The sequence below is a fragment of the Dipodomys merriami genome, unplaced genomic scaffold (assembly GCF_024711535.1).
Source record: "Dipodomys merriami isolate MVZ:Mamm:240054 unplaced genomic scaffold, mDipMer1.0.p SCAF_16, whole genome shotgun sequence".
Lineage (NCBI taxonomy): Eukaryota > Metazoa > Chordata > Mammalia > Rodentia > Heteromyidae > Dipodomys > Dipodomys merriami.
The window spans coordinates 18,820,409-18,842,124 of NW_027202937.1; the positions used below are offsets into that span (position 1 = coordinate 18,820,409).

Consider the following 21,716-nt stretch of genomic DNA (forward strand, 5'->3'; position numbering starts at 1 on the left):
CAAACACAGTATGTGAGTCTAAGTGGTAGAGGGATGCTGTTGAGATCTGGTATATTCCCCAGTACTCCTTCCATAAACTCTGACATGAAAACACTTTCAAATCTAATGCCAAGTAAGTGATTTTTTTTTCCTCTCCCCTTAGACAACAAGCTTTCAAGAAGTTTAGAGTCAAAATTGAAGCTTTATTTTTAAAACCACATATGGGATTATGGTCTACTTTCCTCTGTTCCAATTTCTTACCCAATGTCATATTGTTTCTTTCCATGAGTTTTCTCAGATTCTTATTATCATGTTTAAGCATAGGAATACAGATGTGTACGTATGTGTGTGTGAATATCATAAAGTAAATATAATACATATATAATATAGGCTACTGTACAGACTTAATTGTTTTATAAAATACACAGAGTACAAAATATGGAAGGCCAAGGATATAGCTCAGTACAGAGCCCATGCTATGTGTGAGGCTCAAGGTTAAATCCTCAGCACAAATATATGATAAGTAAATAAATAAAAGTAGCCAATCATAGTAAGGAATGATTAACACTATCATTGTCATAAGAATGGGTACAAAAGGTTATTTCTAGAAGCTTAAAATGTTTTGTAGAACTACAAGATTCAAGTGCCTAGAAAGTATAAGACCCTGAATTCAATTCACAGAACTCATAAAGAAATAAATGAATAAACTGCTCTGAATTATACATACTCTGCTGTGATACTCAAGGAACTATGAACAAACACCACTCTTTAAACCCACTTTGGGATAACATCCTTGTGTCACAGAGGCTCATCTGTTTCATGGGTTACTGGTGGCCTCAACTGCTATTCATCTCACTGCACTGATGTCAGAAGGAATTGACTGACATGTATTGCTATCAGAGCTTTACTACAACATGTGACTATTCCCATAAACACAAACTGTTTCTAATAAATGCTCACTGCTGAATGAACAGAAAACAACCACATAGTTTTCAACAGTCAACCTGGGTGATGGGTCACTAGTGGATTTCTTTCTTCATGAACCTCTTCTGTAGATTCTTGTAATCCTCAGAATTTCGAAGGACAAACAGATTTTATCTTGAAAATGAAGTATGTGCCAGTGGCAGAGACTAACAAGAACTCAATAGTAAGGACTCTGAGGAGTAGCCTCAAGTGACTAGTAAAGAATGGTCAAGTTACAGGAGATGAAGAGGCAACATGAGTATTGTCATTTGCTGAGATCACCTTATATAGACAAAAGGTATTTGATAGATTAAAGGTACTTATTTAAGCTTAAAAGATCAATGACTTTGTTAACAAAGAGCTTCAAATTTCTTGGTCACACTTCTTTCCCTAACTGCTTTACAACTTTAACTTGATATTCAGACTCAACTGAGAGGAGCTCTTTGAAGACAAGGACTACATGGTATGCTTTGCTAGCTTGCTTACTTGCTTGTTTATTATTTTCAGTGCTGGGGATCAAACCCAGGCCTTTATGCATTAGAGTGAAATCATAATGTTACATTTTTTTGTGTACTAGTTCTGGGGCTTGAACTGAGGTCCTGGGTGCTATCCCTGAGCTTCTTTTGCTCAAGGCTTGAGTCACTGCACCACTTCCAGCTTTTTCTGAATAGTTTACTGGAGATAGGAGTCATTTGGACTTTCCTGCCTTGACTGGCTTCAAACCACAATCCTTAGATCTCAGCCTCCTGAGTAGCTAAGTTTACAGGCATGAGCTATGAGTGCCTAGCTTAAGCTGCATATTTTTAATTCCTACACATAAGGACTTAATAAGTGTCTGGTAAATGTGCTATGATACCATGGATGATAATAAAAATAAATGAGCCTGTTATTGTTTGAAGCCTAGAAACATATATTTCTCATGGTAAAAACTATATATTTTCTTTTACATATTCATGTTAGATCACTCCATTTCCCTATTCTTGTAGAGTGTCAAGGTTCACCAGTTAACAAATTATCTTCCCTCTTTCAAGTAAAAAAAAATCTATACAGTTTTTATTTTCACAGTCTATTACATATAACCATTTAATATAAGTTGCCTAAAATCTCTTTTGGAAGTTGACATAACCATGTAAATTAACATCATTCATTCTACAGAGAAAACGGATTTCTCTATTTTATTTGAACACAGTAGAAGTGAAAGATAAAGAAATTAAAGAGAAATTTAATTCCACTGTGATATGAATTAATAGGATGAACTTATTGGCTCCTTTTTGGTCTTGGATCAAAACAGTTGTACAGTAATCATGAAAGATCATTCAAGTGGGGCTTGACGTGAACAACATAACTGAAGAATTTGAAGCTTACATAACAACAACAGGGGAAAAACATACGGCTTATGTACTTCCCTCCCTCCCTAAGAAGCAATGTTTTCCAGATGTATTTTATATTTAACAGACAGTGTTCTTTGCAGTCTTGAGACATAGCAAAATTTGCTTTTTAATCCTAACATTAATACTGAAATCACTAGGCATCTAGAAATTTTCTCCCAGCTCTGAATAGTTTATCTTAATTTACTTTTCCTTTCCATAACTGGTTTGTGCCACTTAGTTTGTGGGCCCTTTTCAGATTTATGAGGGAGAGAAAAAGTAGCAACACACAAATGAGATCTAGAAAAGCACAAGATAGCTATAAAAACAGCTCATCCATCATCTCTACGTTTTGATTTCAGAGACAGCAGTGAAAGGTGTTGTTTCCACACCACTCACCCGGCACACTTAAAAAGGTTTGCTCCATCGTTTATACAACTGAAGCTGATTGATTAGCTGCTAGAGAAAAAAATCAATACAAATATCCTAGAAAACACTGGCTTATAAATTCATTCTGGCCCCAACAAAGTCCTGGTCACTGCTTGACATGTTTTTCTAGATATCTAAAATACAACCATGTCAAAACCAGCCACCTCAGCCCCCAGAACACTGTTAACCATGGGATTTTTTTTTTTAATCACCTGAATTATCAGAGAGAAGGAAGGGAGGAAGGAGATTTCCTAATAGTCTGTGAAGACAAGATAATATCCAGAAGTTACCTGGTAGATCTTATACCCGATGCAGATCTGCATCCAAAACTAAAAACATACTGAGAAGGTAAAACCAGTCACTGAAAACCTAGTTACAGAGAACTAGGTTGAGTGGGGCACTGGTGACTCATGCCAGTAATCCCAGCTACTCGGGAAGCTGAGATCTGAGGACCTAGGTTCCAAGCAGGCCCAAGCATGAAAGTCTGTGAGATTCTTATCTCCAACTAACCACCAAAAAGTCAGAAGTGGAGCAATGGCTCAAGTGATAGAGGCTAGCCTTGAGGACAAAAGCTCAGACACAGCACTCAGATACTCAGTTCAAGTTCTAGGGAGGAAAAAAAAAAAGAATGAAACAAAACAAAGACAACCAGAGAGAGAGAGAGAGAGAGAGAGAGAGAGAGAGAGAGAGAGAGAGAGAGAGAGAGAGAGAGAGAGAGAGAGAGAGAGAATGCTAGGTTGACAGAGAGGATATAAAACAAAACAAAGCTAGGAATACAACTATATATGTATTTTATACTCAAAGCAACTAAAATTTCTTTAAGATATTGAGAAAGTTTCCTTATAACATTTCAGAAATAAAAGAAAACTCTACTGTTTGATTATAATCATTTAATATCTTTGCTATGCTTGCTTCACGATTCTCACCTGAATCAGACTTTTTCTCCTAGATTCATTCTTAATTCCCATAATATAAATAACATGTCTTCTTCATACTACTGACACAACCAATTTATTCACCTATGATACTTCAAATTACTTAGACAAATAACACTAAATGCTCCTATTGGGAAATTAAGTCTTGGAGAGATCAGATCTTGTGGCTAATAAATTACAGACCAGTGTATCAAATCCTAACTCTGCCTGCAACAAAAAGTAACAAATACTTGACAACTTAGTATTTTCCTGCACACATAGCTTACCCAGTAAATACTGACCTCAATCCTTCATTAACAGAACCACTTATCAATTACAGGCACTCTACAGTCCAAAAACTAGCATCTAGTTTCAAGATAGCAAGACAAAAAAAAAAAATCCTTACATTACTTCTATGGTGACAAATGAAAACAACTACTGATAATGACAGTGACCTTCTAGAACCTCATCTGTAAATAGCCACTAACTCCTGCTAAGTTCTAGCATGTTCTTTGAATTACTTACCTTAAATAACTATTACTAAAGTCCTACAGATGTAACATGTCAGAGGGTATTTCCAAAGACAAATCAGACTGTTAGGCTGGATATGATTAGGAAATTTCTGTAATCAGCTTATAAATGATATTTGTCTTCTTTCTCAAATCAAAGTTAATACATAATTATATCTGTAAAGTCATGAAGCAATCATCAAACAAGTTACAGGGGAAGAGAGATACGGGGAAGGAGATAAATACTTGTACTTCCTAAATGGTGATTTTAAAAGTTGTACGTTTTCAAATAAATTTTCAATTAAATAAAACCCAATACTAAAAAAAATGAATGAAGTTCCATTTAGAAATGTATAATGTTGAAAAAGTACTAATTTGTATGCCTTCTAATCAACAGTGTTTAAAGGATAGATCACACATGTTTTAGATGCTTGTTATCTGAAAGATATATGGAAAAATAAACACTAATTAAAAAGCCAGCAAATTTATCAGGTATATAGATTAGGTTTCTACTGAACTTTTGCCCTTTTGAAAAATCCTTACAATAATCATGTTGCAGAAAATACAATGAACAGCTTTCCCCTCAGATTGGACAATAACCTGGCTGGCTCTAATAACAGAACTCTAAGCAAGTGTCAATATGTTTCCTTTGTTTCTCTTCCAATAGAGTTGAATGTAAATGCAGGAGGGCACTATACTAAGAATATAAGAAAATAAAAATGTTGGGAAGTGTCAAATCAACAAATAGATGTATCTGACTCTCTATTAAAAGCATTCCAAATTCATGTTGATAAAAGCTTTAGACAGACGAAATAAAGCACTGTGCTTAGAATTTGTGCTTTCTAAATAAGATGCATGGTGTGAGCAGCACTCCAACCTAAAAGGCAAAGCACATTGTCAATAACTATTAACCCAAAAGATTAGGAGACAATAGATTATCTCATGTCGGGTATAAAAACACACCACTATTTTATATCTTTATTATAAATAAAGACAAAAGAGGAACTTCATGGTTTAAGCAGTTATATGTCAACACAAATGTGACTCATTTTCAAGATAAGTCTTATTACAAGCTGAAAGATACCAAGACAATCACATTTCCCAACAAGCAATGATTCACAAGGGGCTGGCCACCCCATACCAAGCATTCTAGTGGGGACTTCCCCTGGGAGATTCCAGAGAGTCCAGAGAGTCCAGAGAGGACCCAGAAATAGTACTGTAGAGAAGGGAAAAAGGCCTTCTTTACTGGCCATTCTCTCCAAAGGACTCGTGGAGCCCTCTATTAAGCTGTTTCTTGATTGGTCAAAAAGAAAATAGCAAGGAAAGAGAAAACTAAATAGGTCTATCTACAAAATTCCTAACTGATTAAAGGTCTAGTGAATTTCACTTCTTTTTATCGTCAGCACCACTATCATCATCATCTTGCTTTTTCAGATAGGAAATAAAGTCTGAAATAAGTACTTACTTTAAAGTCATAAAAAAGTGGTAACAAAAAAGTAATTAATACAAATGTAACTGTAGCTTTTAAATATAATGTCTATTAATTAATCCAAAAGAATTGTAAACTTCAGGAAGCTAAAGAAGCAGGCAAAGTGTAGTGTTACGATTAAAATGATTTATTACGAAGACTAATTTCACTCATGATTTCAGAAACAAAGTCTCTTACCTTGAAAAGATTGTTTGGCTCTATCTACTAGTTCATCAATTGGATAACTGGCCAAATTTCCTCTGGCATGTTTAGTTTTGCAGTAGGTACAAGCATTCAGACACCTGTTTTAATGAGAGGAATAATAAGACTAAGAACTTTAAAGTTAATGTGTCCCAAACATGGGGATGGGCAAAATAAACACGGTGGTACTAATTTAGTAACATTTACTTAGTTTATATGAGATACAAAAACTATTACCTACATGTTACATGCTTAGTTTCCATGAGGCAGAGAAATTTATAATCTTTTTCAGTTTCAAGTATTCAAGCTTGGTCATAAAAATCACATACTAGCTTAAGTTACACATATCCATGAGGAACAAATTTTATAAATAGTAGCAATTAGTAATCAAAAAAATTCAAAAACACATTTTTTGTAAGCCACCTGAATTTATTGGGCCATCAAATAAGGAGAGAATTTTAGTATTGCTAACACATACGATTTCATTCGCCATAATGAAGCATGTTCATTTAATTTTTAACTCGTATTTGAACGGGCAACACACATTTTCATTGATGCAGATATCCCCCAGAAATGTTCAGACCTCTTTCATTCCTTAAAAAATAGTAGAATGCAACCAATGAATATTCTCTGGGATTACATTAGTCAAAGAAAAGAAGTAAACAACAGCATCACCTTTAAAAACTTGACTTATTTCCCAGTAGGTTTTAGAGATCATGGAAAAATTCTTTTTAATACTAAAATCATGATTGTTTTATAATTTTAAAATGTAATTTAAACAAATTTCTTATTACCAAAAAAGGAAACCATTAAAAACAATCTTAAGTAAAAGAAAAAGATATGGACCAACAACACTGAGATATAATCAGCATCCAACAGAAGATATAGTGTAATATAGCATATACTCAGCAATATTGCCAGTACTTAGCCTCCTGTATATGACACTAGTTCTTTAAAGGATGTGTAATTAAATAATGGTATTAATTTGCTATAGAGGAAACAATATAAAGAATGCTTCTTAATTATAAGTATGTACAATTGTGGGCATAAACCCAGATTTTTTATTAGAAGGTTTTAAGTGCTTTAATCATTTCTTATGATTTGAGAGTAATGCATACAGAAATATAAAAATGTATTGAAACTGCAAAAAAAAAAAAAAAAAGATGTGTATCTCTCCTTTACTCTTGGGAATTGTAAAGTCAGGCTTCTTGTCTATTCACTGGCCCAAACTTGTTGCCTTCATCCTGTTACTATCATCCAGTTTCTGTTTTTCATCTTCTTGCTGGGTCTTTGGCAAAATGTGTCACCTGGTCTGACCTGTCATGTTCTTCTAAATTCTACAGCTCAGGTTCTCAGAGCTATGTGCAGGAGACACCAGAAGACCAGCATTCTCTTTGTCCTTTTCTTCCAGTGTCTCCATGGGCCTGGGATTCCCCCTAAGCCTGACATTCACTCAGTAAAATAAGCATGCTTCCAAGCAATCTGCCATCCCCACAACTTAGTTCTAACTTTCTTTGTGCCTCTTGATCTCTTTCTCTTGTTTGTCCCATTAACAATGAACCGTGCCATAAATTAAGTGGGCAGTCTTAATAGAAGCAACTAATATTTCCTATGTAGACTGCTTCTTAAAAGCAACTGTCTTAAGGGATACTAGTCAGAGAAGGAATAAGGGAATGCAAATGGGAAAAAGGGAAAGGAAACATTTACAATGTAAATGACTGAATACATGTAACGAAGTCAGAGTAGAATCTGTATCTACTAAGTGTTTGGCCATTATTTGTTTAATGGGTCTGTTTTTAAGCAATTCTTCAAGGAAATAATTGTGCATTTCATGTTCAAGGTATACCCCACGTGGTGGAACAGATGTGATGCTAATAGCTTGGCCAAAAAGCTAACTGTAGAAACCAATCACATTTTCCTACTGTCTCATTTAATAATGGTGGAAATGTAATCCCCATGGGAAAAATGTCTACTAAAAATACTAACTAAAAAATATGCTAAAAACCTGAAATAAAACAAGTTGACTTAAGCTAGGTGCTGGGGTGACTCACACTTGTAACCTTAGCTACTCAGGGGGTTGCAATCTGAGGATCATGGTTAGAAGCCAGCTGGAGCAGGAAAGTCCATGAGACCCTTATATCCAATTAATCACCAAAAAACTAAAAGTAGAGCTGTGGCTGAAAGTGGCAGAATCTTAGCCTTGAGCAAAAAACAGTTCAGGGACAGTGCCCATGATCTGATTTCAAGCCCCAGGATCAACCAAAAAAAAAAGGAAAGAAACCTTAAAGTGACCTAATAGGACAATTATATTTAAATAATCAAGAAATACAAATATTATATTAAGAATTAAAAATATTATACATCAAATTATTCCTCAACTACAGCTGTTGATGTCATCTGTATAGAGTATAAGCTCTATTGTATAAGATGGCCTAATTCTTTTTTTTTTTTGGGGGGGGGGAGGGGGGAGGCTGGTCATGGGGCCTGAACTACGGGCTTGGGCGCTGTCCCTCAGCTCTTCAACACAAGAATAGCGCTCTACCACTTGAGCCATAGCACCACTTCCGGCTTTCTTTCTTTTTTGCTTATGTGGTGCTAGGAAATCGAACCCAGGGCCTCAGGCATGCAAGGCAAGCACTCTACCACTGAGCCACCTTCCCAGCCCCAAGATGGCCTAATTCTTATCACAATAGAAAATAATGTTGGATATTACCAATTCAATATCTTATATTAAAGTGACTCTGAAATTCACATTATTTTTTAAGCACACCACTAAGAATACTAACTCAAGAGTTAAATCTACTGTATTTTACTTTTAAAGAGGAACAGAATGTTATACAAGAAGACATGCAGGGCCAACTCAGGAAAAAAATGAGCCTTTTGGTGCTTTAGAAAAAATTTTCATACATCACCAAGAACTGAATTGACCGATCATTTCAACATGACAGGCCTCCTTTAAAATAAAGAAGTTCATAAGAGAAATCTTGGATAGAAAGTTTCAATTATCTGTAAACAATTAAGTAATTGTCCAAGAGTAAGAACACTGAGCCAGTTCCTCTAACTGTCAGAATACAAAAGATCTTTGAAAGATGACTGTTGAAAGCCAAAACCAAAATGAGATGGCCGTTGAGCTTCAAGGAAGATGCAAAGCCTGAAGCGACCTGGACTGTGGTGAAGGAAGGACAAAGTTAGCCCACCATACCTACTCAGCTTTGTAATGTAACTCCATGTGAAGACACAGCTAATAGCTTCCAAAGGGAAGAAATCCAGCATTTGATTTAGCTATTTAACTCCCCTGAAACCTCATAAACTATCTGTGGTTGAATATTTTTAAATTATATAAACTAAGCAAATGAAATAACAATGAATTTTCACAAATTATACTATTCCAAAGAGTTTAAACACATAATATTGACATAACACTTGACCACATAAAGCAAATGAAAACTAAAAATTTTAATACATGTAGAACTTTTTTAAAAATATATTAAGTTTTTTAAAAATTTTACCTACCACAAGTTCTGCAATAATTTAAGAACCAGAGTTACAGTCTTAAAAAGTCACCTACATGAAGAGAAAAAAAGGTGACTATAACTTAGGTTTCTGTTTCTCTTTGCTGCAGGTCAAGGATAAATTTGAATAATAAATAAAACATTTTGATTCAAGTATTAATACTTCAAGACAACATATTCTATTCCCCTCATATAATTTAATTCTTATTTATTTTTAATCAAGTGACAGAGTATAAAACCTCAATGTTTCCAATGTCATAAAATAACAACCCTTTATGGACAACTAAAACTTAGAAAAACCACAGTGATCTGGCCATGTTCTTCTGTATTGAAGGATCCTCAAGCACAGGAAACCTAAGAAACAAAAAGTTCATACAACCAGGCTGTGCCAGACTTGATTGTTAAAACACAGCCTATTGTGAGTTTTCATCTTGGTCCACTCCCTGCCCCCAAAAAGCATTAACTTTTTTTATTTTTTAAACAAATACAGTAGAAAAACATCAGCAGAATCTGATTAGATCTCAAATGATAATATACCTGCGTGCCAAGATTAAAACCTAGAACAAACAAAGAAAATGGCACAGTAGAAAAACTAGCAGAATGCAGTTCCAAACCCCTCATCTCTTTCATCTCTGTGGCTAGGACCCCGAGGGTTACTGACTCACTCTTCTTTCTCTCTCTACTCCAGGATCTTACCCTAGCATTGGCTTCCGTCTTCAACTGTGCTCTTTCTGAAGTTCCATTCTTTCTGCACTAAAACACTTGTACTAAATTTATAAAACATCTGGAGCTATACTTTCTTTTATTCAGTGTTTATTAGCTGCAAAGTTTGTTTCAAAAAGTTATTTCAATAATGTTCAAGTCCTGATCTGTATTTCTCATTCCCTTTACCTGAAATGTCCTTATCATAACTCTATCAATTCCTGTAAAATTCTTCACAACCTTTAAAATAGCTTTAGGAGGGGAGGTAGCTAATACTGGTTAAAAAAAAAAAAGTGAAATACTTGATAGATACTAAGATATGCATTTTATACCAATTGTCTGTATATCATCCTAATAGTCTTTTTTTTTTTTTTTTTGGTCGGTCATGGGGCTTGAACTCTGGGCCTCGGTGCAGCTCTTCAGCTCAAGGCAAGCATTCTACCGCTTGAGCCACAGAGCCACTTCTGGTTTTCGAGTGGTTTATTAGAGATAAGAGTCTCACAGACTTTTCTGCCCAGGCTGGCTTTGAACCACAATCCTCAGACCTCAGCCTCCTGAGTAGCTAGGATTACAGGCTTGAGCTACTGGCACCCAGCTCATCCTAATACTCTTGATATAAAAATTCATACTTACATGGCTGGCTGAGTGGTTCAAATATAGAAAGCCTACCTAGCCAACATAAGATCCTGAGTTCAACCACCCAGTAATGGCAAATGGAAAAGACAATTTTGTTTTCCCTAACTTTGATAGAAAAAACAAAGGCTCAGAAAAATTTAGAAACTTGTTCAAAATTATATAGAGAGTCAAAGTTCAGTCAAGTTGAACATGGTGGCATGTGCCTGATTCCAATCCTTGGGAACTGAGGTCAGAGAATCTCAAGTTCCGGGCCAGCCTGAATTACAAAGCAAGATCCTTTCCCACTCAAAAAAAAAAAAAAAAAAAAAAAAAAGCAACTCACCTTTTCATTTTATTGTATTTACTCAGTTGGGTTGGTTTGAGAACAAACTCAGGGTCTCACATATAATAAGCAAATAAGAACTCTAAGCCACAACCCCAGCCCAAACCCCAGCCATCCAATCAAATTCTCAAATATTAGGGGGTTGGGGGGAATGATGAAGTATGAGTGTAAGCCTCTAACTGAGCTTAACTGAAATTTCCTCAGTACCAAATGTACTCCGTACTTCCCTAACAACACAGTCATTTTATGTAAGAATACTTGATTATGTGTTCATTTAATAATCTTAGTAAACTATAATTTGCTTGAGTAGTATAAACATATTATACTCATTTTATTATTTGCCATAGCATTTAATACAGTATATTGCAGCTATGAGAATACTAATAAACATTCAAAGCTATTTCTTAGAGAGTTCATAATGGGCCAGATCAGTTTTCAAAGCCAATAACCAGCTACACAGCTAAGGGGTATGCTAAGCAGGACAGTAGTAGTGAAACAGGAAGTAGGGAAAAGGAAGTCACGATTATCACAGAAGGAATAATTATACATATCAACACTCTTGTCTTACAGATCAGAAAAATGGGAATGGGAAACTGAAGCTTAGATATTAAGAAATATAAGACCAAGAACCCTGCACAGGATATAAACACACTGGAATCTACATAGCATGCCAAAAAGATTGCCTAACAACAGGAATTAAAGGATCTGAGTGTCCATCCAAGATTTTTCAAATATTAGCTGTCTTTACAGTTTTTAGTAGTAATTTCCAGAACTCGAGACATCAGAAAGCAACATGTTTGAATTGCACACACCAAACTGGACATCAAACAGGATATCAACCTTATAATCAGCTGAATGAGGACTTTTTTAAGTTAAACTACCTGTACTATCATAACTATTTTATAGAAAAGCAGTCTAACAACATAGGCTGAAATGTGTGGTTTCACAAAAATCATTATTTTTACTTGTATATCTCATTTCATAAAGAACAGCAAAAATCCATCATGGTCTACAGAAGCTATTATAGCAGAGGGTTCATTGAGTTTTCCTTACATTTCTAGGAATAGCTGCAGAATTTAAAATGTAAAGGAAAAAACTGGGAAATAGCTTTGTATTATCCTCAACTACTTACAATACCAATTGATGAAGATGTAGAGGACACATTACTCTTAAGTAGCAATGGTAATGCTAGTTGGGGTTTTAATGTGTTCTATGTATACCTACTATTTTACTCCCTAAGAAATAAAATCCCAGCTCATAACAACAACTATTATTTACTGAATGTATTTACTAAAACAGCCTGTGAGAAATTACAGAATTCTGTCAACCATAAAGTATATATATTTTCCTACAGATCTTCTTCTGTTCTACTGTTACTATTTATTTGGGGGGGGGGGTGGTCCGGTCATGGGACCTGAACTCTTGGCCTGGGCGCTGTCCCTCAGCTCTTCAGCTCAAGGCTAGTGCTCTACCACTTGAGCCACAGCGCCACTTCCAGCTTTTTTCTTTTTGCTTATGTGGTGTTGAGGAATCGAACCCAGGGCCTCATGCATGCAAGGCCAGCGCACTACCACTGAGCCACCTTCCCAGCCCCCTATTATTTTTTATTTTATATAATGATGATAGTCAAAAAAATAAGATATTGTCCAGCCCTTTCAAAGACAGCATCAGAGATTGTCGTTGGCAATGAGGAACTGCTAATGAAGCCAGATATTCACTGGCAATCTCATGCAAAGTAGCTCTGCTACAGGAAAGCATTATTTAGGGATGCTCAAGCTGAAAAAGAAATAAGGACTCTGGCAGCCGTTATGTATCTCCTACCATTGCAGGAGATTTCGTTTACACAGGTAGTGCATAACTCATATACAAATGAACTAATTCATCTTTCAAAATTATACTGCTGTCTTGTAAGGCATATTCTCATCCAATCTGGACGCTTCTTAATATGCCCTGGGGTTAAGTCCACTGAATACACTGCAAGTGAAAAAATTATTTAGATCAAGAATGCACTTAAGGCATGATGCTCATGCCTGTAATCAATCCTAGCTACTCAGGAAAAGGAAGTAGGAGAATTGTGGTCTGTGGATAGCCCAGGAAAAAGGTGCATGACACCCCTCTCAACCTATTAAAAAAATAAAAAAACAGGAAACAGCTGAGTGGGGTACTTCATCCCAGCTAAGTGGGAAGCATGAATAGAAAGAGAGTTGTGAAAGTTGGCCAACATAAAGGTGAGATTCAATTTCAAAGATAACTAAAGCAAAAATCAAGGGGAGCCTGGCTCAGGTGGTAAAGCATTGAGTAAGGATGGTGCTATAGCTCAGATGGTCAAGCATGTGCCTAGCAAGTACCTGTACTACCTGCCGCAGCCACCTAACAGACCTGCAGATACATCTAAGATTGGCACCACAGTGCACTGCAGAGCATGGGCTATCTTCCCAGTGTTTGTGGGGCTGGTAGGAGCTATGGCTCCATTAGGAACTGCTAGCTGGGAAAGGATCACAATTCAAAGAATGGTTGCCACCAAATGAAATAAGTGCTACTTTCAAACTATCATAAAGTTAAAAGGCCTGCATAAGTTAAACCATCATAAGCCAGAACCACCTGTATTCTATGAAGTTTAAAAATAAGTCATAGATGCCAATTTAAAAATAATGTAACTCAAGGCTAGTTCACTAGCTGAGGGTGTTCTTAGCATACACAATGCCTTGGGTTCTATACACAGCACTAAAAAAGCCACCCCACCACACACACACACACACACACACACACACAGAGACACTCACACATTCACTTACTTACACATATACGCACATATGCATATAAGAAAAGGAGAGATAGTCAGGTGTGATGGCACATGCCTTGAGTCCTAGCAGCTACATGGGAGGCTGAGTGGTACCAATCAGGGCACTATCATTACCCCATCTCCAAACAATCAAGCAAACACATAAGCAGACAGCTCATATATTTATATACCATCTGTATTTATATACACCTATATAATCCAAGTAGATACCTATATGTATATCATAAGTAAAAATACACAATAATAAAAGCACACACATGTCTTTCTACCTCTAGCCCTAACTGTTCTTGATGTCTTAGGTGTTTTATGCTATCTGGTTTGGTTTTGTTCTTTTTGTGGTATGTGTGTGTGTGTAAAATATGATCAGATAATTTGACAGCAATATTAAAAATAACATTTTCATTCTGTGAACTAATAGCACTCAACTACTATTAAACTAAACAAAACTAAAGATTTACTTCCAAATATGCTAGCAGTCCATATAGGGGACGTGTTCTCTAGCAAATACACCTAAAAACTAGCCTGAATATCCAACTAAGTCATATGCTTAAATTTACCAACCAAAAACACTTGAATAATGGATGTCAAAATAGCGTAAAAATAAGGGAACAGTGAGGAGAGTTATTGTTCTGGCTTCCTCTGCAACTCTGGAGGGTGACTCATGCCAAGGTGAAATCTCACAGGAAACACTGGTTGGAGTTAATTCTATAGCATGTTAACAGGTAGCCTATTTTGGCGCCTGGGCTAAAAGAGATTGTTCTAATCTTGATCAAAACATCCTGAGAAAATGGGGAAAATCTTCTATCTCAAGGGTGTTGAAATTGGAAACTAAATTCAGATAAATTTCTAACCTGTGTGGGAAAATGACTTAAATAGTTTGAGTGGAGAAATGGTGTAATTATTGCATAAGAGGGCTGAGGCACTCAAACTAAAATAGAAAAGATGCCTAGCACTCACACAATTATGTACCATTGTTAAGTCAACAATTTCTCCATATTTGAGGGGTTTCATTCTACTTAACATTAAAGTAACTTAAGTAGAATTTGAATACGTCTACCTTTTGAGATCACATTACTTAAACAAACTAGAGCACTCTAAAATCGCACTTTCCAAAGAGATAAAATGAGATAGCACAGGGTAACTTGCTGTGCAGTCCCTCGACATGAATGACACCCCATGGCTGTGAGAATCAGAAGGCTTCTCCCTCACAAGCTCAGGTGCAGGTTGGTTAGTGCCTTCTCCCCAAGCAGACCTTAGTGCCGTCATGGACTGCAAGGATCCTTACTCTAACTGTTCTCTTTCTTTATTGGGAGAGAGAAGGGATGTATTAAAAACCACTATTAAATGTAGGATTCATTCCTTTATGAAGAACCATGGTGTTTTCAGAAATATTACAATGGAAAAGGAGAGAAAATGCATCTCAGATAGAGGATCTATGTCTATTTAAGAACTCAAATGGAGGAGCTGGGTCATTGCTCAGGAGGAGCAATGCAGGAGACTTACACAATCCCTGGGTTCTAGCCCCAACGCTCTTCTGTCCCATGCATACACAGAAAAGAACTCCACAAGGGGAAACATGAAAAGACAAGGAAAATGGAGACAGACTCAGAAATGAGTTGCTATCAAATACCTTCAGAATTATGTAATCAACTTCCTGCCTCATCAGGAAACACTCACCAGGCCTGAATTATGAAACCTTCACCAGTTTGTTTGATGTGTTGTTTTCTATTATCCGCCTTTTAAAATGGGAAAATTTTATTACAGTCTTCCTGCTCTTCCTTCAGCATCATGAATAGACAAACTTAAACTATTCTTTAGCAGAGATTACAAGGTAGTGAAACACAACATCAGATCTGAGAGAGAGAGCACCAAGTATCACCCAAGATTCAGGTGCTACAAGGACATGATACTCAGTAAGTCATGTGCTAGTTCTGGGAATGGTGACATTGTGTCCTATGAAGCAAGGCTTAGTTCAAAATGTGCCTGGGAGGAATAGTGTTACCACATTAAGGAGCAAAAGGGTGATATACAAGTAACTCACCTTATTGAATTCCTACCCAGGACTTATCCCCACTCCCTTTCTTAAAAAATAGGGATTTTTGTTCAAGAAGCCATTTTTCCTCCCCCTGTGCCCCCTCCCTCTTCCTCTCCCCCTCCTCCTCCTCCTTTTTTTTGCCAGTCCTGGAGCTTGAACTCAGGGCCTGGGCACTGTCCTTGAGCTCCTTTTGATCAAGGATAGCACTACCACTTGAGCCATTGCACCACTTCCAGCTTTTTCTGTGGAATTTTTTTTTTGAGGAATCAAACCCAGGGCTTCATGCATGTGAGGCTAGCACTCTACCTCTAAGCCACATTCCCAGCCCCAAGAGGCTATTCCTTCTTTAGCGCAGTCTTTGGAAAGCTCAACAAAACAAGCTATGCCAGTTGTTCACACCTGTAATCCTGTACTCAGGAAGCTGAGAATGAGAGGGTTGAGGTTTGAGATCAGCCTGGAGAGAAAAGTTCACAAGACCCCTTCTCAACCCATGACTGGGAGTCATAGCTAAGACAAAAAATCCAAAACAGACAGATCAAAGTCTAGGCTTATGACTGGACAGAAAGCAAGACCCTGTCTCAAAAATAATCACTGTTAGAAAGGAGTGGTTCAACAGCACCTGTCTTGGAAGTAAAGGGCTGAATTCAAACCCCAGTACAGACGAAGAAGGAAGCAAGAAAGAGGCAGAAGGAGGTAGGAAGGCAGGGAAAAGGCAGGGAGGAGAGGAGGAATACTAACAGAAGCTCTAGAGTACACAAAAACTATCAAAGGAAAATCCTTTTTCCTTTTCCAATAAATGCTCAATTCAGAAGCTCAGATAGGCCAACTGGTGCAACTCATTCTCAGGAAAACTGGAATGACTTCAGAAATGTGCACCGGCTGGGAGCCGGTGGCTCATGCTGTAATCCTAGCTACACAGCAGGCTGAGATCAGAGGATGACAGCTCAAAGCCAGCCCAGGCAGGAAAGTCCGTGAGACTCTTATCTCCAATAAACCACTAGAAAACCAGAAGTGGACCTGTGGCTCAAGTGGTAGAGCACTCACTTTGAGCGGAAGAGCACAGGGACAGTGCACAGGCCCAGAGTTCAAGCCCCATGATCAACAACGAAAGAAAGAAAGAAGGAAGGAAGGAAAGAAAGAAAAAAAGAAAGAAAGAAACAAACAAACAAACAAAGAAACAAACAAACAAAGAAACAAAGAAACAAAGAAACAAAGGAAAAGAGAAGAAAAAGAAAAGAATAAAAAAGAAAAAAATGTGCATGGGAGAATTTGGCTATCCTCTGAAAACAGAGCCTTCTAGAGATTATGACCAATTTGTACTCAACCCCATCTGATGCTCAGACTAAATAAAGCTGGGAATTTCAAAGACCCAATAAACATCAATGATTTTCTTTACATTTGTAATCTTTTCAGATGTCAACTGAGAAATACCTTGCATTAGGTCATATAGATTTACAAGATGAACAGACAGAACCTACCTTCAATAAGAAAAGTTTTAGGAATTAGCTAGGTTTCTGAACTTTTCAGTTGTAGTATGACTTAAGAATCATGAAAAGAATTGGAGTTAGACACTCAAAACAAAATTCTTCTAGTTTTATAAATACAAAATTAGACTATGATTCCTTTAATTAATGAGAAAATTACAGGTTTACAGAAGTACAGTTGCACACTAAACTTTCTTCCTGGCCAAAGAGGATACTGAGGTGTGGGCCAGACCCACCAACAATGGTGATTCTCAGTGAGAGAACAGGAGGGGGGTGGGGAAGGGACAGGGAGAGAAGAAGAGAAGGGGAGAGGGGAAGGGGACAGAGGAAGGGAGAGGTTTTTAAGTCTAATACAAATATGGCCTCTAAATATGATTGTTAAACTCACTAAAACAATGGCTGTGTGAAACAAATACAAATTCTTGGTCTTTGAAAACAAGAGCATAGTGTATAGAAAGTGGAATGCTATCTCAGATTTTGGTGTTAGAATTAGGAATAGTATCTCAGATTATCCTGGCTTTGGCTAACTATTGCAAAGTGTTAGAAGACAAAAGACACTGTTGTACTTTTTTCCTGTAATTAGGGTACATTTGTTTGTTTGTTTTTTTGTTTGAAGAAGTAAAATAAGTCATACCTCTATTCTCAATGTATTTATTGTTAGCCATAACTATTTCAAAGTTTAGGTTCAAAACAAGTTCAGCTATGATAATGTCACTGGGAAATAATAATCCATTGTAAAGGAAACAATAAACCTATTGTGAAATATATCAGTTCATTAGCATATTCTCACTGAAAATGATTTATCAAGGTACCTAAAAGTACACAGGAATATATCTTGCACAAGTCTGACAACTGAAAATTATCAATGTCAGTCTACTTTAATATTCTCAGAACAGCACCTCAGACAAAACACCACATTCTACTTTTTGTTTGCCCATTTCAGCCTTTGGAGAACACAAAAAGCAGTACTGTTCATCACAATTCCTGCACATAAGATTCTATCTAATTCAAGGGTTATCTATTCTGGTGTGAACCATAGGAGAAAAGTAGATAATGTCTGACATTGCATATGTCCAAGAAAGTTGGGGAAGGAAGAAAGTCCATAGGAATAATGTACCTAATACCTGCACATGCAGTAATCAAGATGATTCCATTAATGATTATATATTAAACAATAATATAAGCAAAACGTATCTTAAGAAAAGCATCATAAAATTCTAATGATAATAGGAATGTAAAATGGTCTAACTGTTATACAATACAATAAGGTAGTGCCTCTGAAAACTGAAAATAAAACAGAATTAGCACATGATCCACCAATTCTAGTTCTGGATACACATACACATATACACATACACAAAAGTATGCAGCATAGAAACTTAAATAAATATATAATAATGTTCACAGAAAACATTATTCACAATGGTCAAAAGAAATCATTGAAATGCTGATCTAATAAGTATGCAAGAAGATTTGATATACTCACATCACACATACATATATATCTATATGTAATATACACACACACTGTGGAATAGCCTTTTAAAAATGAAATGGAGCTGGGCACAGTGCTCAATCTATAATCCTTGCTACTTGGGAGGCAGAGAATAGGGAATCATGGTACAAAGCAAGTCCGGAAATAAAAGTTCACAAGACTCCATCTCACACAATCGTTGGGTGTGCTAGTACGCACCTGCTATCCCAGCTATTCAGGATGCACAGTATCTGGGTGCAGTATACCTGTCACCCTGGCAACACAGGGAAGAGAAGAGGATCATAGCCCAGACTGCTCTGATCATAAAGTTATACCCTACCTCAACAATAAACAAGACAGAAAGGGTCTGGAGGCATGGCTCAAGTGGTAGAAAATCTGCCTAGCAAGTTCAAGGTCCCAAATTCAGACCCCAGTTATCGCCAAAATAATGTTTTAATGAAATCTGACATGTGGTACCATCTGGGTAAGTCTTAAGGACGTGATACTAAGTGAAAAAAGCCAGTCTCAAAAAGAAAAATTATAAGATTCTGCTATAACTAGTGTTATTTCAGTGTAATCAGAGGCAGAAAGCAGAGACCAAAGGGAAAGAGAATGGAAAATTAATGTATATTGAGTCCAGAGTTCCAGGTTGGAGAATTCCAAGGGTTCTGGAGCTGGATGGTGGATGGGTGCATAGCAGTAAGAATACAGTGAACACTACTTGGCTGCACATTTTAAAACAGTTAAAACAGTTTTCTGGGCTGGGAAGGTGGCTCAGTGGTAGAGCACTTGCCTTGCATGTCTGAGGCCCTGGGTTCAATTCCTCAGCACCACATAAGCAAAAAGAAAAAAAGCCGGAAGAGGCGCTCTGGCTCAAGTGGTAGAGCACTAGCCTTGAGCTGAAGAGCTGAGGGACAGTGCCCAGGCCCAGAGTTCAGGCCCCACAACCAGACCCAAAACAAAACAAAACAAACAAACAAACAAACAAAAAAACCAGTTTTCTGAGTGAGATGGTGCATGCCTATAATCCCAGATACTTAGGAGAAAGAGTATTACAAAGTGAAGGCGATCTTAGGCAACAAGGAGCAATACACTCTCTCCAAAACAAAAGAACTAGGGTTTGGCTTATATGGAAGAGTGCTTGCCCAAAATGCAAGGCCATGGGCTCAATCCTCAGAACTGAAAATAAGAAAAGGTCATTTCTGTGTAATGAATATTTTGCTGGAAGATTAACAGCTGGGGCAGCAGCTCATACCTGTAATTCTAGCTACTGGGGAGGTAAAAATCAAGAGGACAGCAGTTTGAAGACAGCCTCAACAAATAAACTGGGTGTGTGTACATGATCGCAGCTATGTGGGAGGTATAGGTGGTGATTCACAGAACAAGATCAGCCTCTGGTGAAAACATAAAGATGCTCTCCACAAACTAACTAAAGCCTCTCCACAAAATAACTAAAGCAAAAGAGCCCTGGGGGAGGGGGAGGATGGCTCAAGTGGTAGTCCACTTGGGTAGCAAACACAAGACCCTGAATTCAAACCCCTAGCAGTCTCCCCTCAAGATAAAGAAGAAGAAGAAGAAAAAAAAACAAAACATGGGGGTGGGGGAAGCTAGATAATAACACTGTATCACACAAAAGGTTCAAAGTAAAATGAAATCATACTTAAAATTTCAGAAGCTCACTGATCACCTAAACATTATTAATGAACCTCAGATTATTATAGATACCTGTTCAATTTCACCCCAAATATGGTAAAACAGGAAGCAAACTATTTGCTATAGACTTAGTTTTTTATGTGCCCTCTCGTGATTCCTAGTGCCTAAATATAATAAAAGTTTATGGAAACAGCAGAAATTGTTTTTACTAGTTCGAGGTTGTCTTTCCCACACTGAGACAGAGCAACAGCAATTCCACATTTGTTGTTTGTATTTCATCACTGTTTTCAAACGGGACAAGAGATCTGCTGCCTACACATCATTTCTCAGCATCAACACCCATTTTCTTAGGCAATTTTAAGTTCTGTTGGCAAGTCAAAGACATTTTTCCCAACCACAAACAAAACTTCTTTTGATACCCTAAAGTGAACGTTCAAGGCAGCACTCTGAATAAAAAGACAATTTGAAACAGTAATGTGGAAGAACACCAACAGGACTAGGAAGGTTCAGTACAGCATGTAAGATTCCGAAATGAAAGAGGAGGAGGAAGAGGAGGAGGAGAGGGAGAAGGAGGGAGAAGAGGAGGAGGAAGAGGGGAAAAGGTGGAGGAGGAGGAGGAGGAGGAAGGAGGAGAAGGAGGAGGAGGAGGGAGAGGGGGAGGATGGGGGGGGAAGAGAACCACCTTTTAGTCTTCCATGCAATTGGTAGACACCGTTTTTTATTGTTTGGGGTTTTTTTTAACTGTATTTTTTTGTCTTTTCTTTTTTGGTACTGGGGAATCAAACCCAGGACGTTGCATTTGCTAGGCAAGCGCTTTGCCACTGAGCTACATCCCAGCCCTAGACAATTTTTTTTTTTTTTTAATTTTTAAAACATTGCTTTTCAAGACCTCTGACAGTAAATGTTCAGCTTCAACTGTTCACCTCTGAAGTTTTTTTTGCTTTTTTCTTTCCTCTTTGTCAGTAGTGGGGTTTGAACTCATCTTCCTTAGCTAGTACTCTACCACTTGAGCAATGCCGCCAGTCTAGCTTTTATAGAGGTTATTTTGGAGACGGAATTTAATAGAATTTTGTGACTAGGCTGATTCTGAACCACACCTTGGTGTCCTGAGTAGCTAGGGTTACTGGTGTGAACCACTTGTAGCTGTTCATTTTTTAGGAGTTACAGAAAACTGGTTTCTACGGGAAATATCTAACCTAAAAAAAGGTTAAATCTAGTACATTCTTGTAATATCTCACAAATGAAGATTTGTTATCTAAAGAGAA

At 37.2% G+C, this 21,716-nt stretch overlaps 1 protein-coding gene across 7 annotated transcripts in view; it reads right to left on the bottom strand.

Annotated features, from left to right (window-relative positions):
* Positions 1–21,716, bottom strand: part of Cdkal1 (CDK5 regulatory subunit associated protein 1 like 1) — a 732,742-nt gene that overhangs the window by 513,302 nt on the left and 197,724 nt on the right. For all 7 annotated transcript variants that reach the window (XR_011372241.1, XR_011372240.1, XM_070024471.1 and 4 more), the window contains one exon: positions 5,828–5,931. Coding sequence is in view for 5 of the 7 variants with exons in the window: in XM_070024471.1 (XP_069880572.1) it covers positions 5,828–5,931 (104 nt within the window). In the remaining 2 variants the exon portion in view is untranslated. The remainder of the gene's footprint in view (positions 1–5,827; positions 5,932–21,716) is intronic.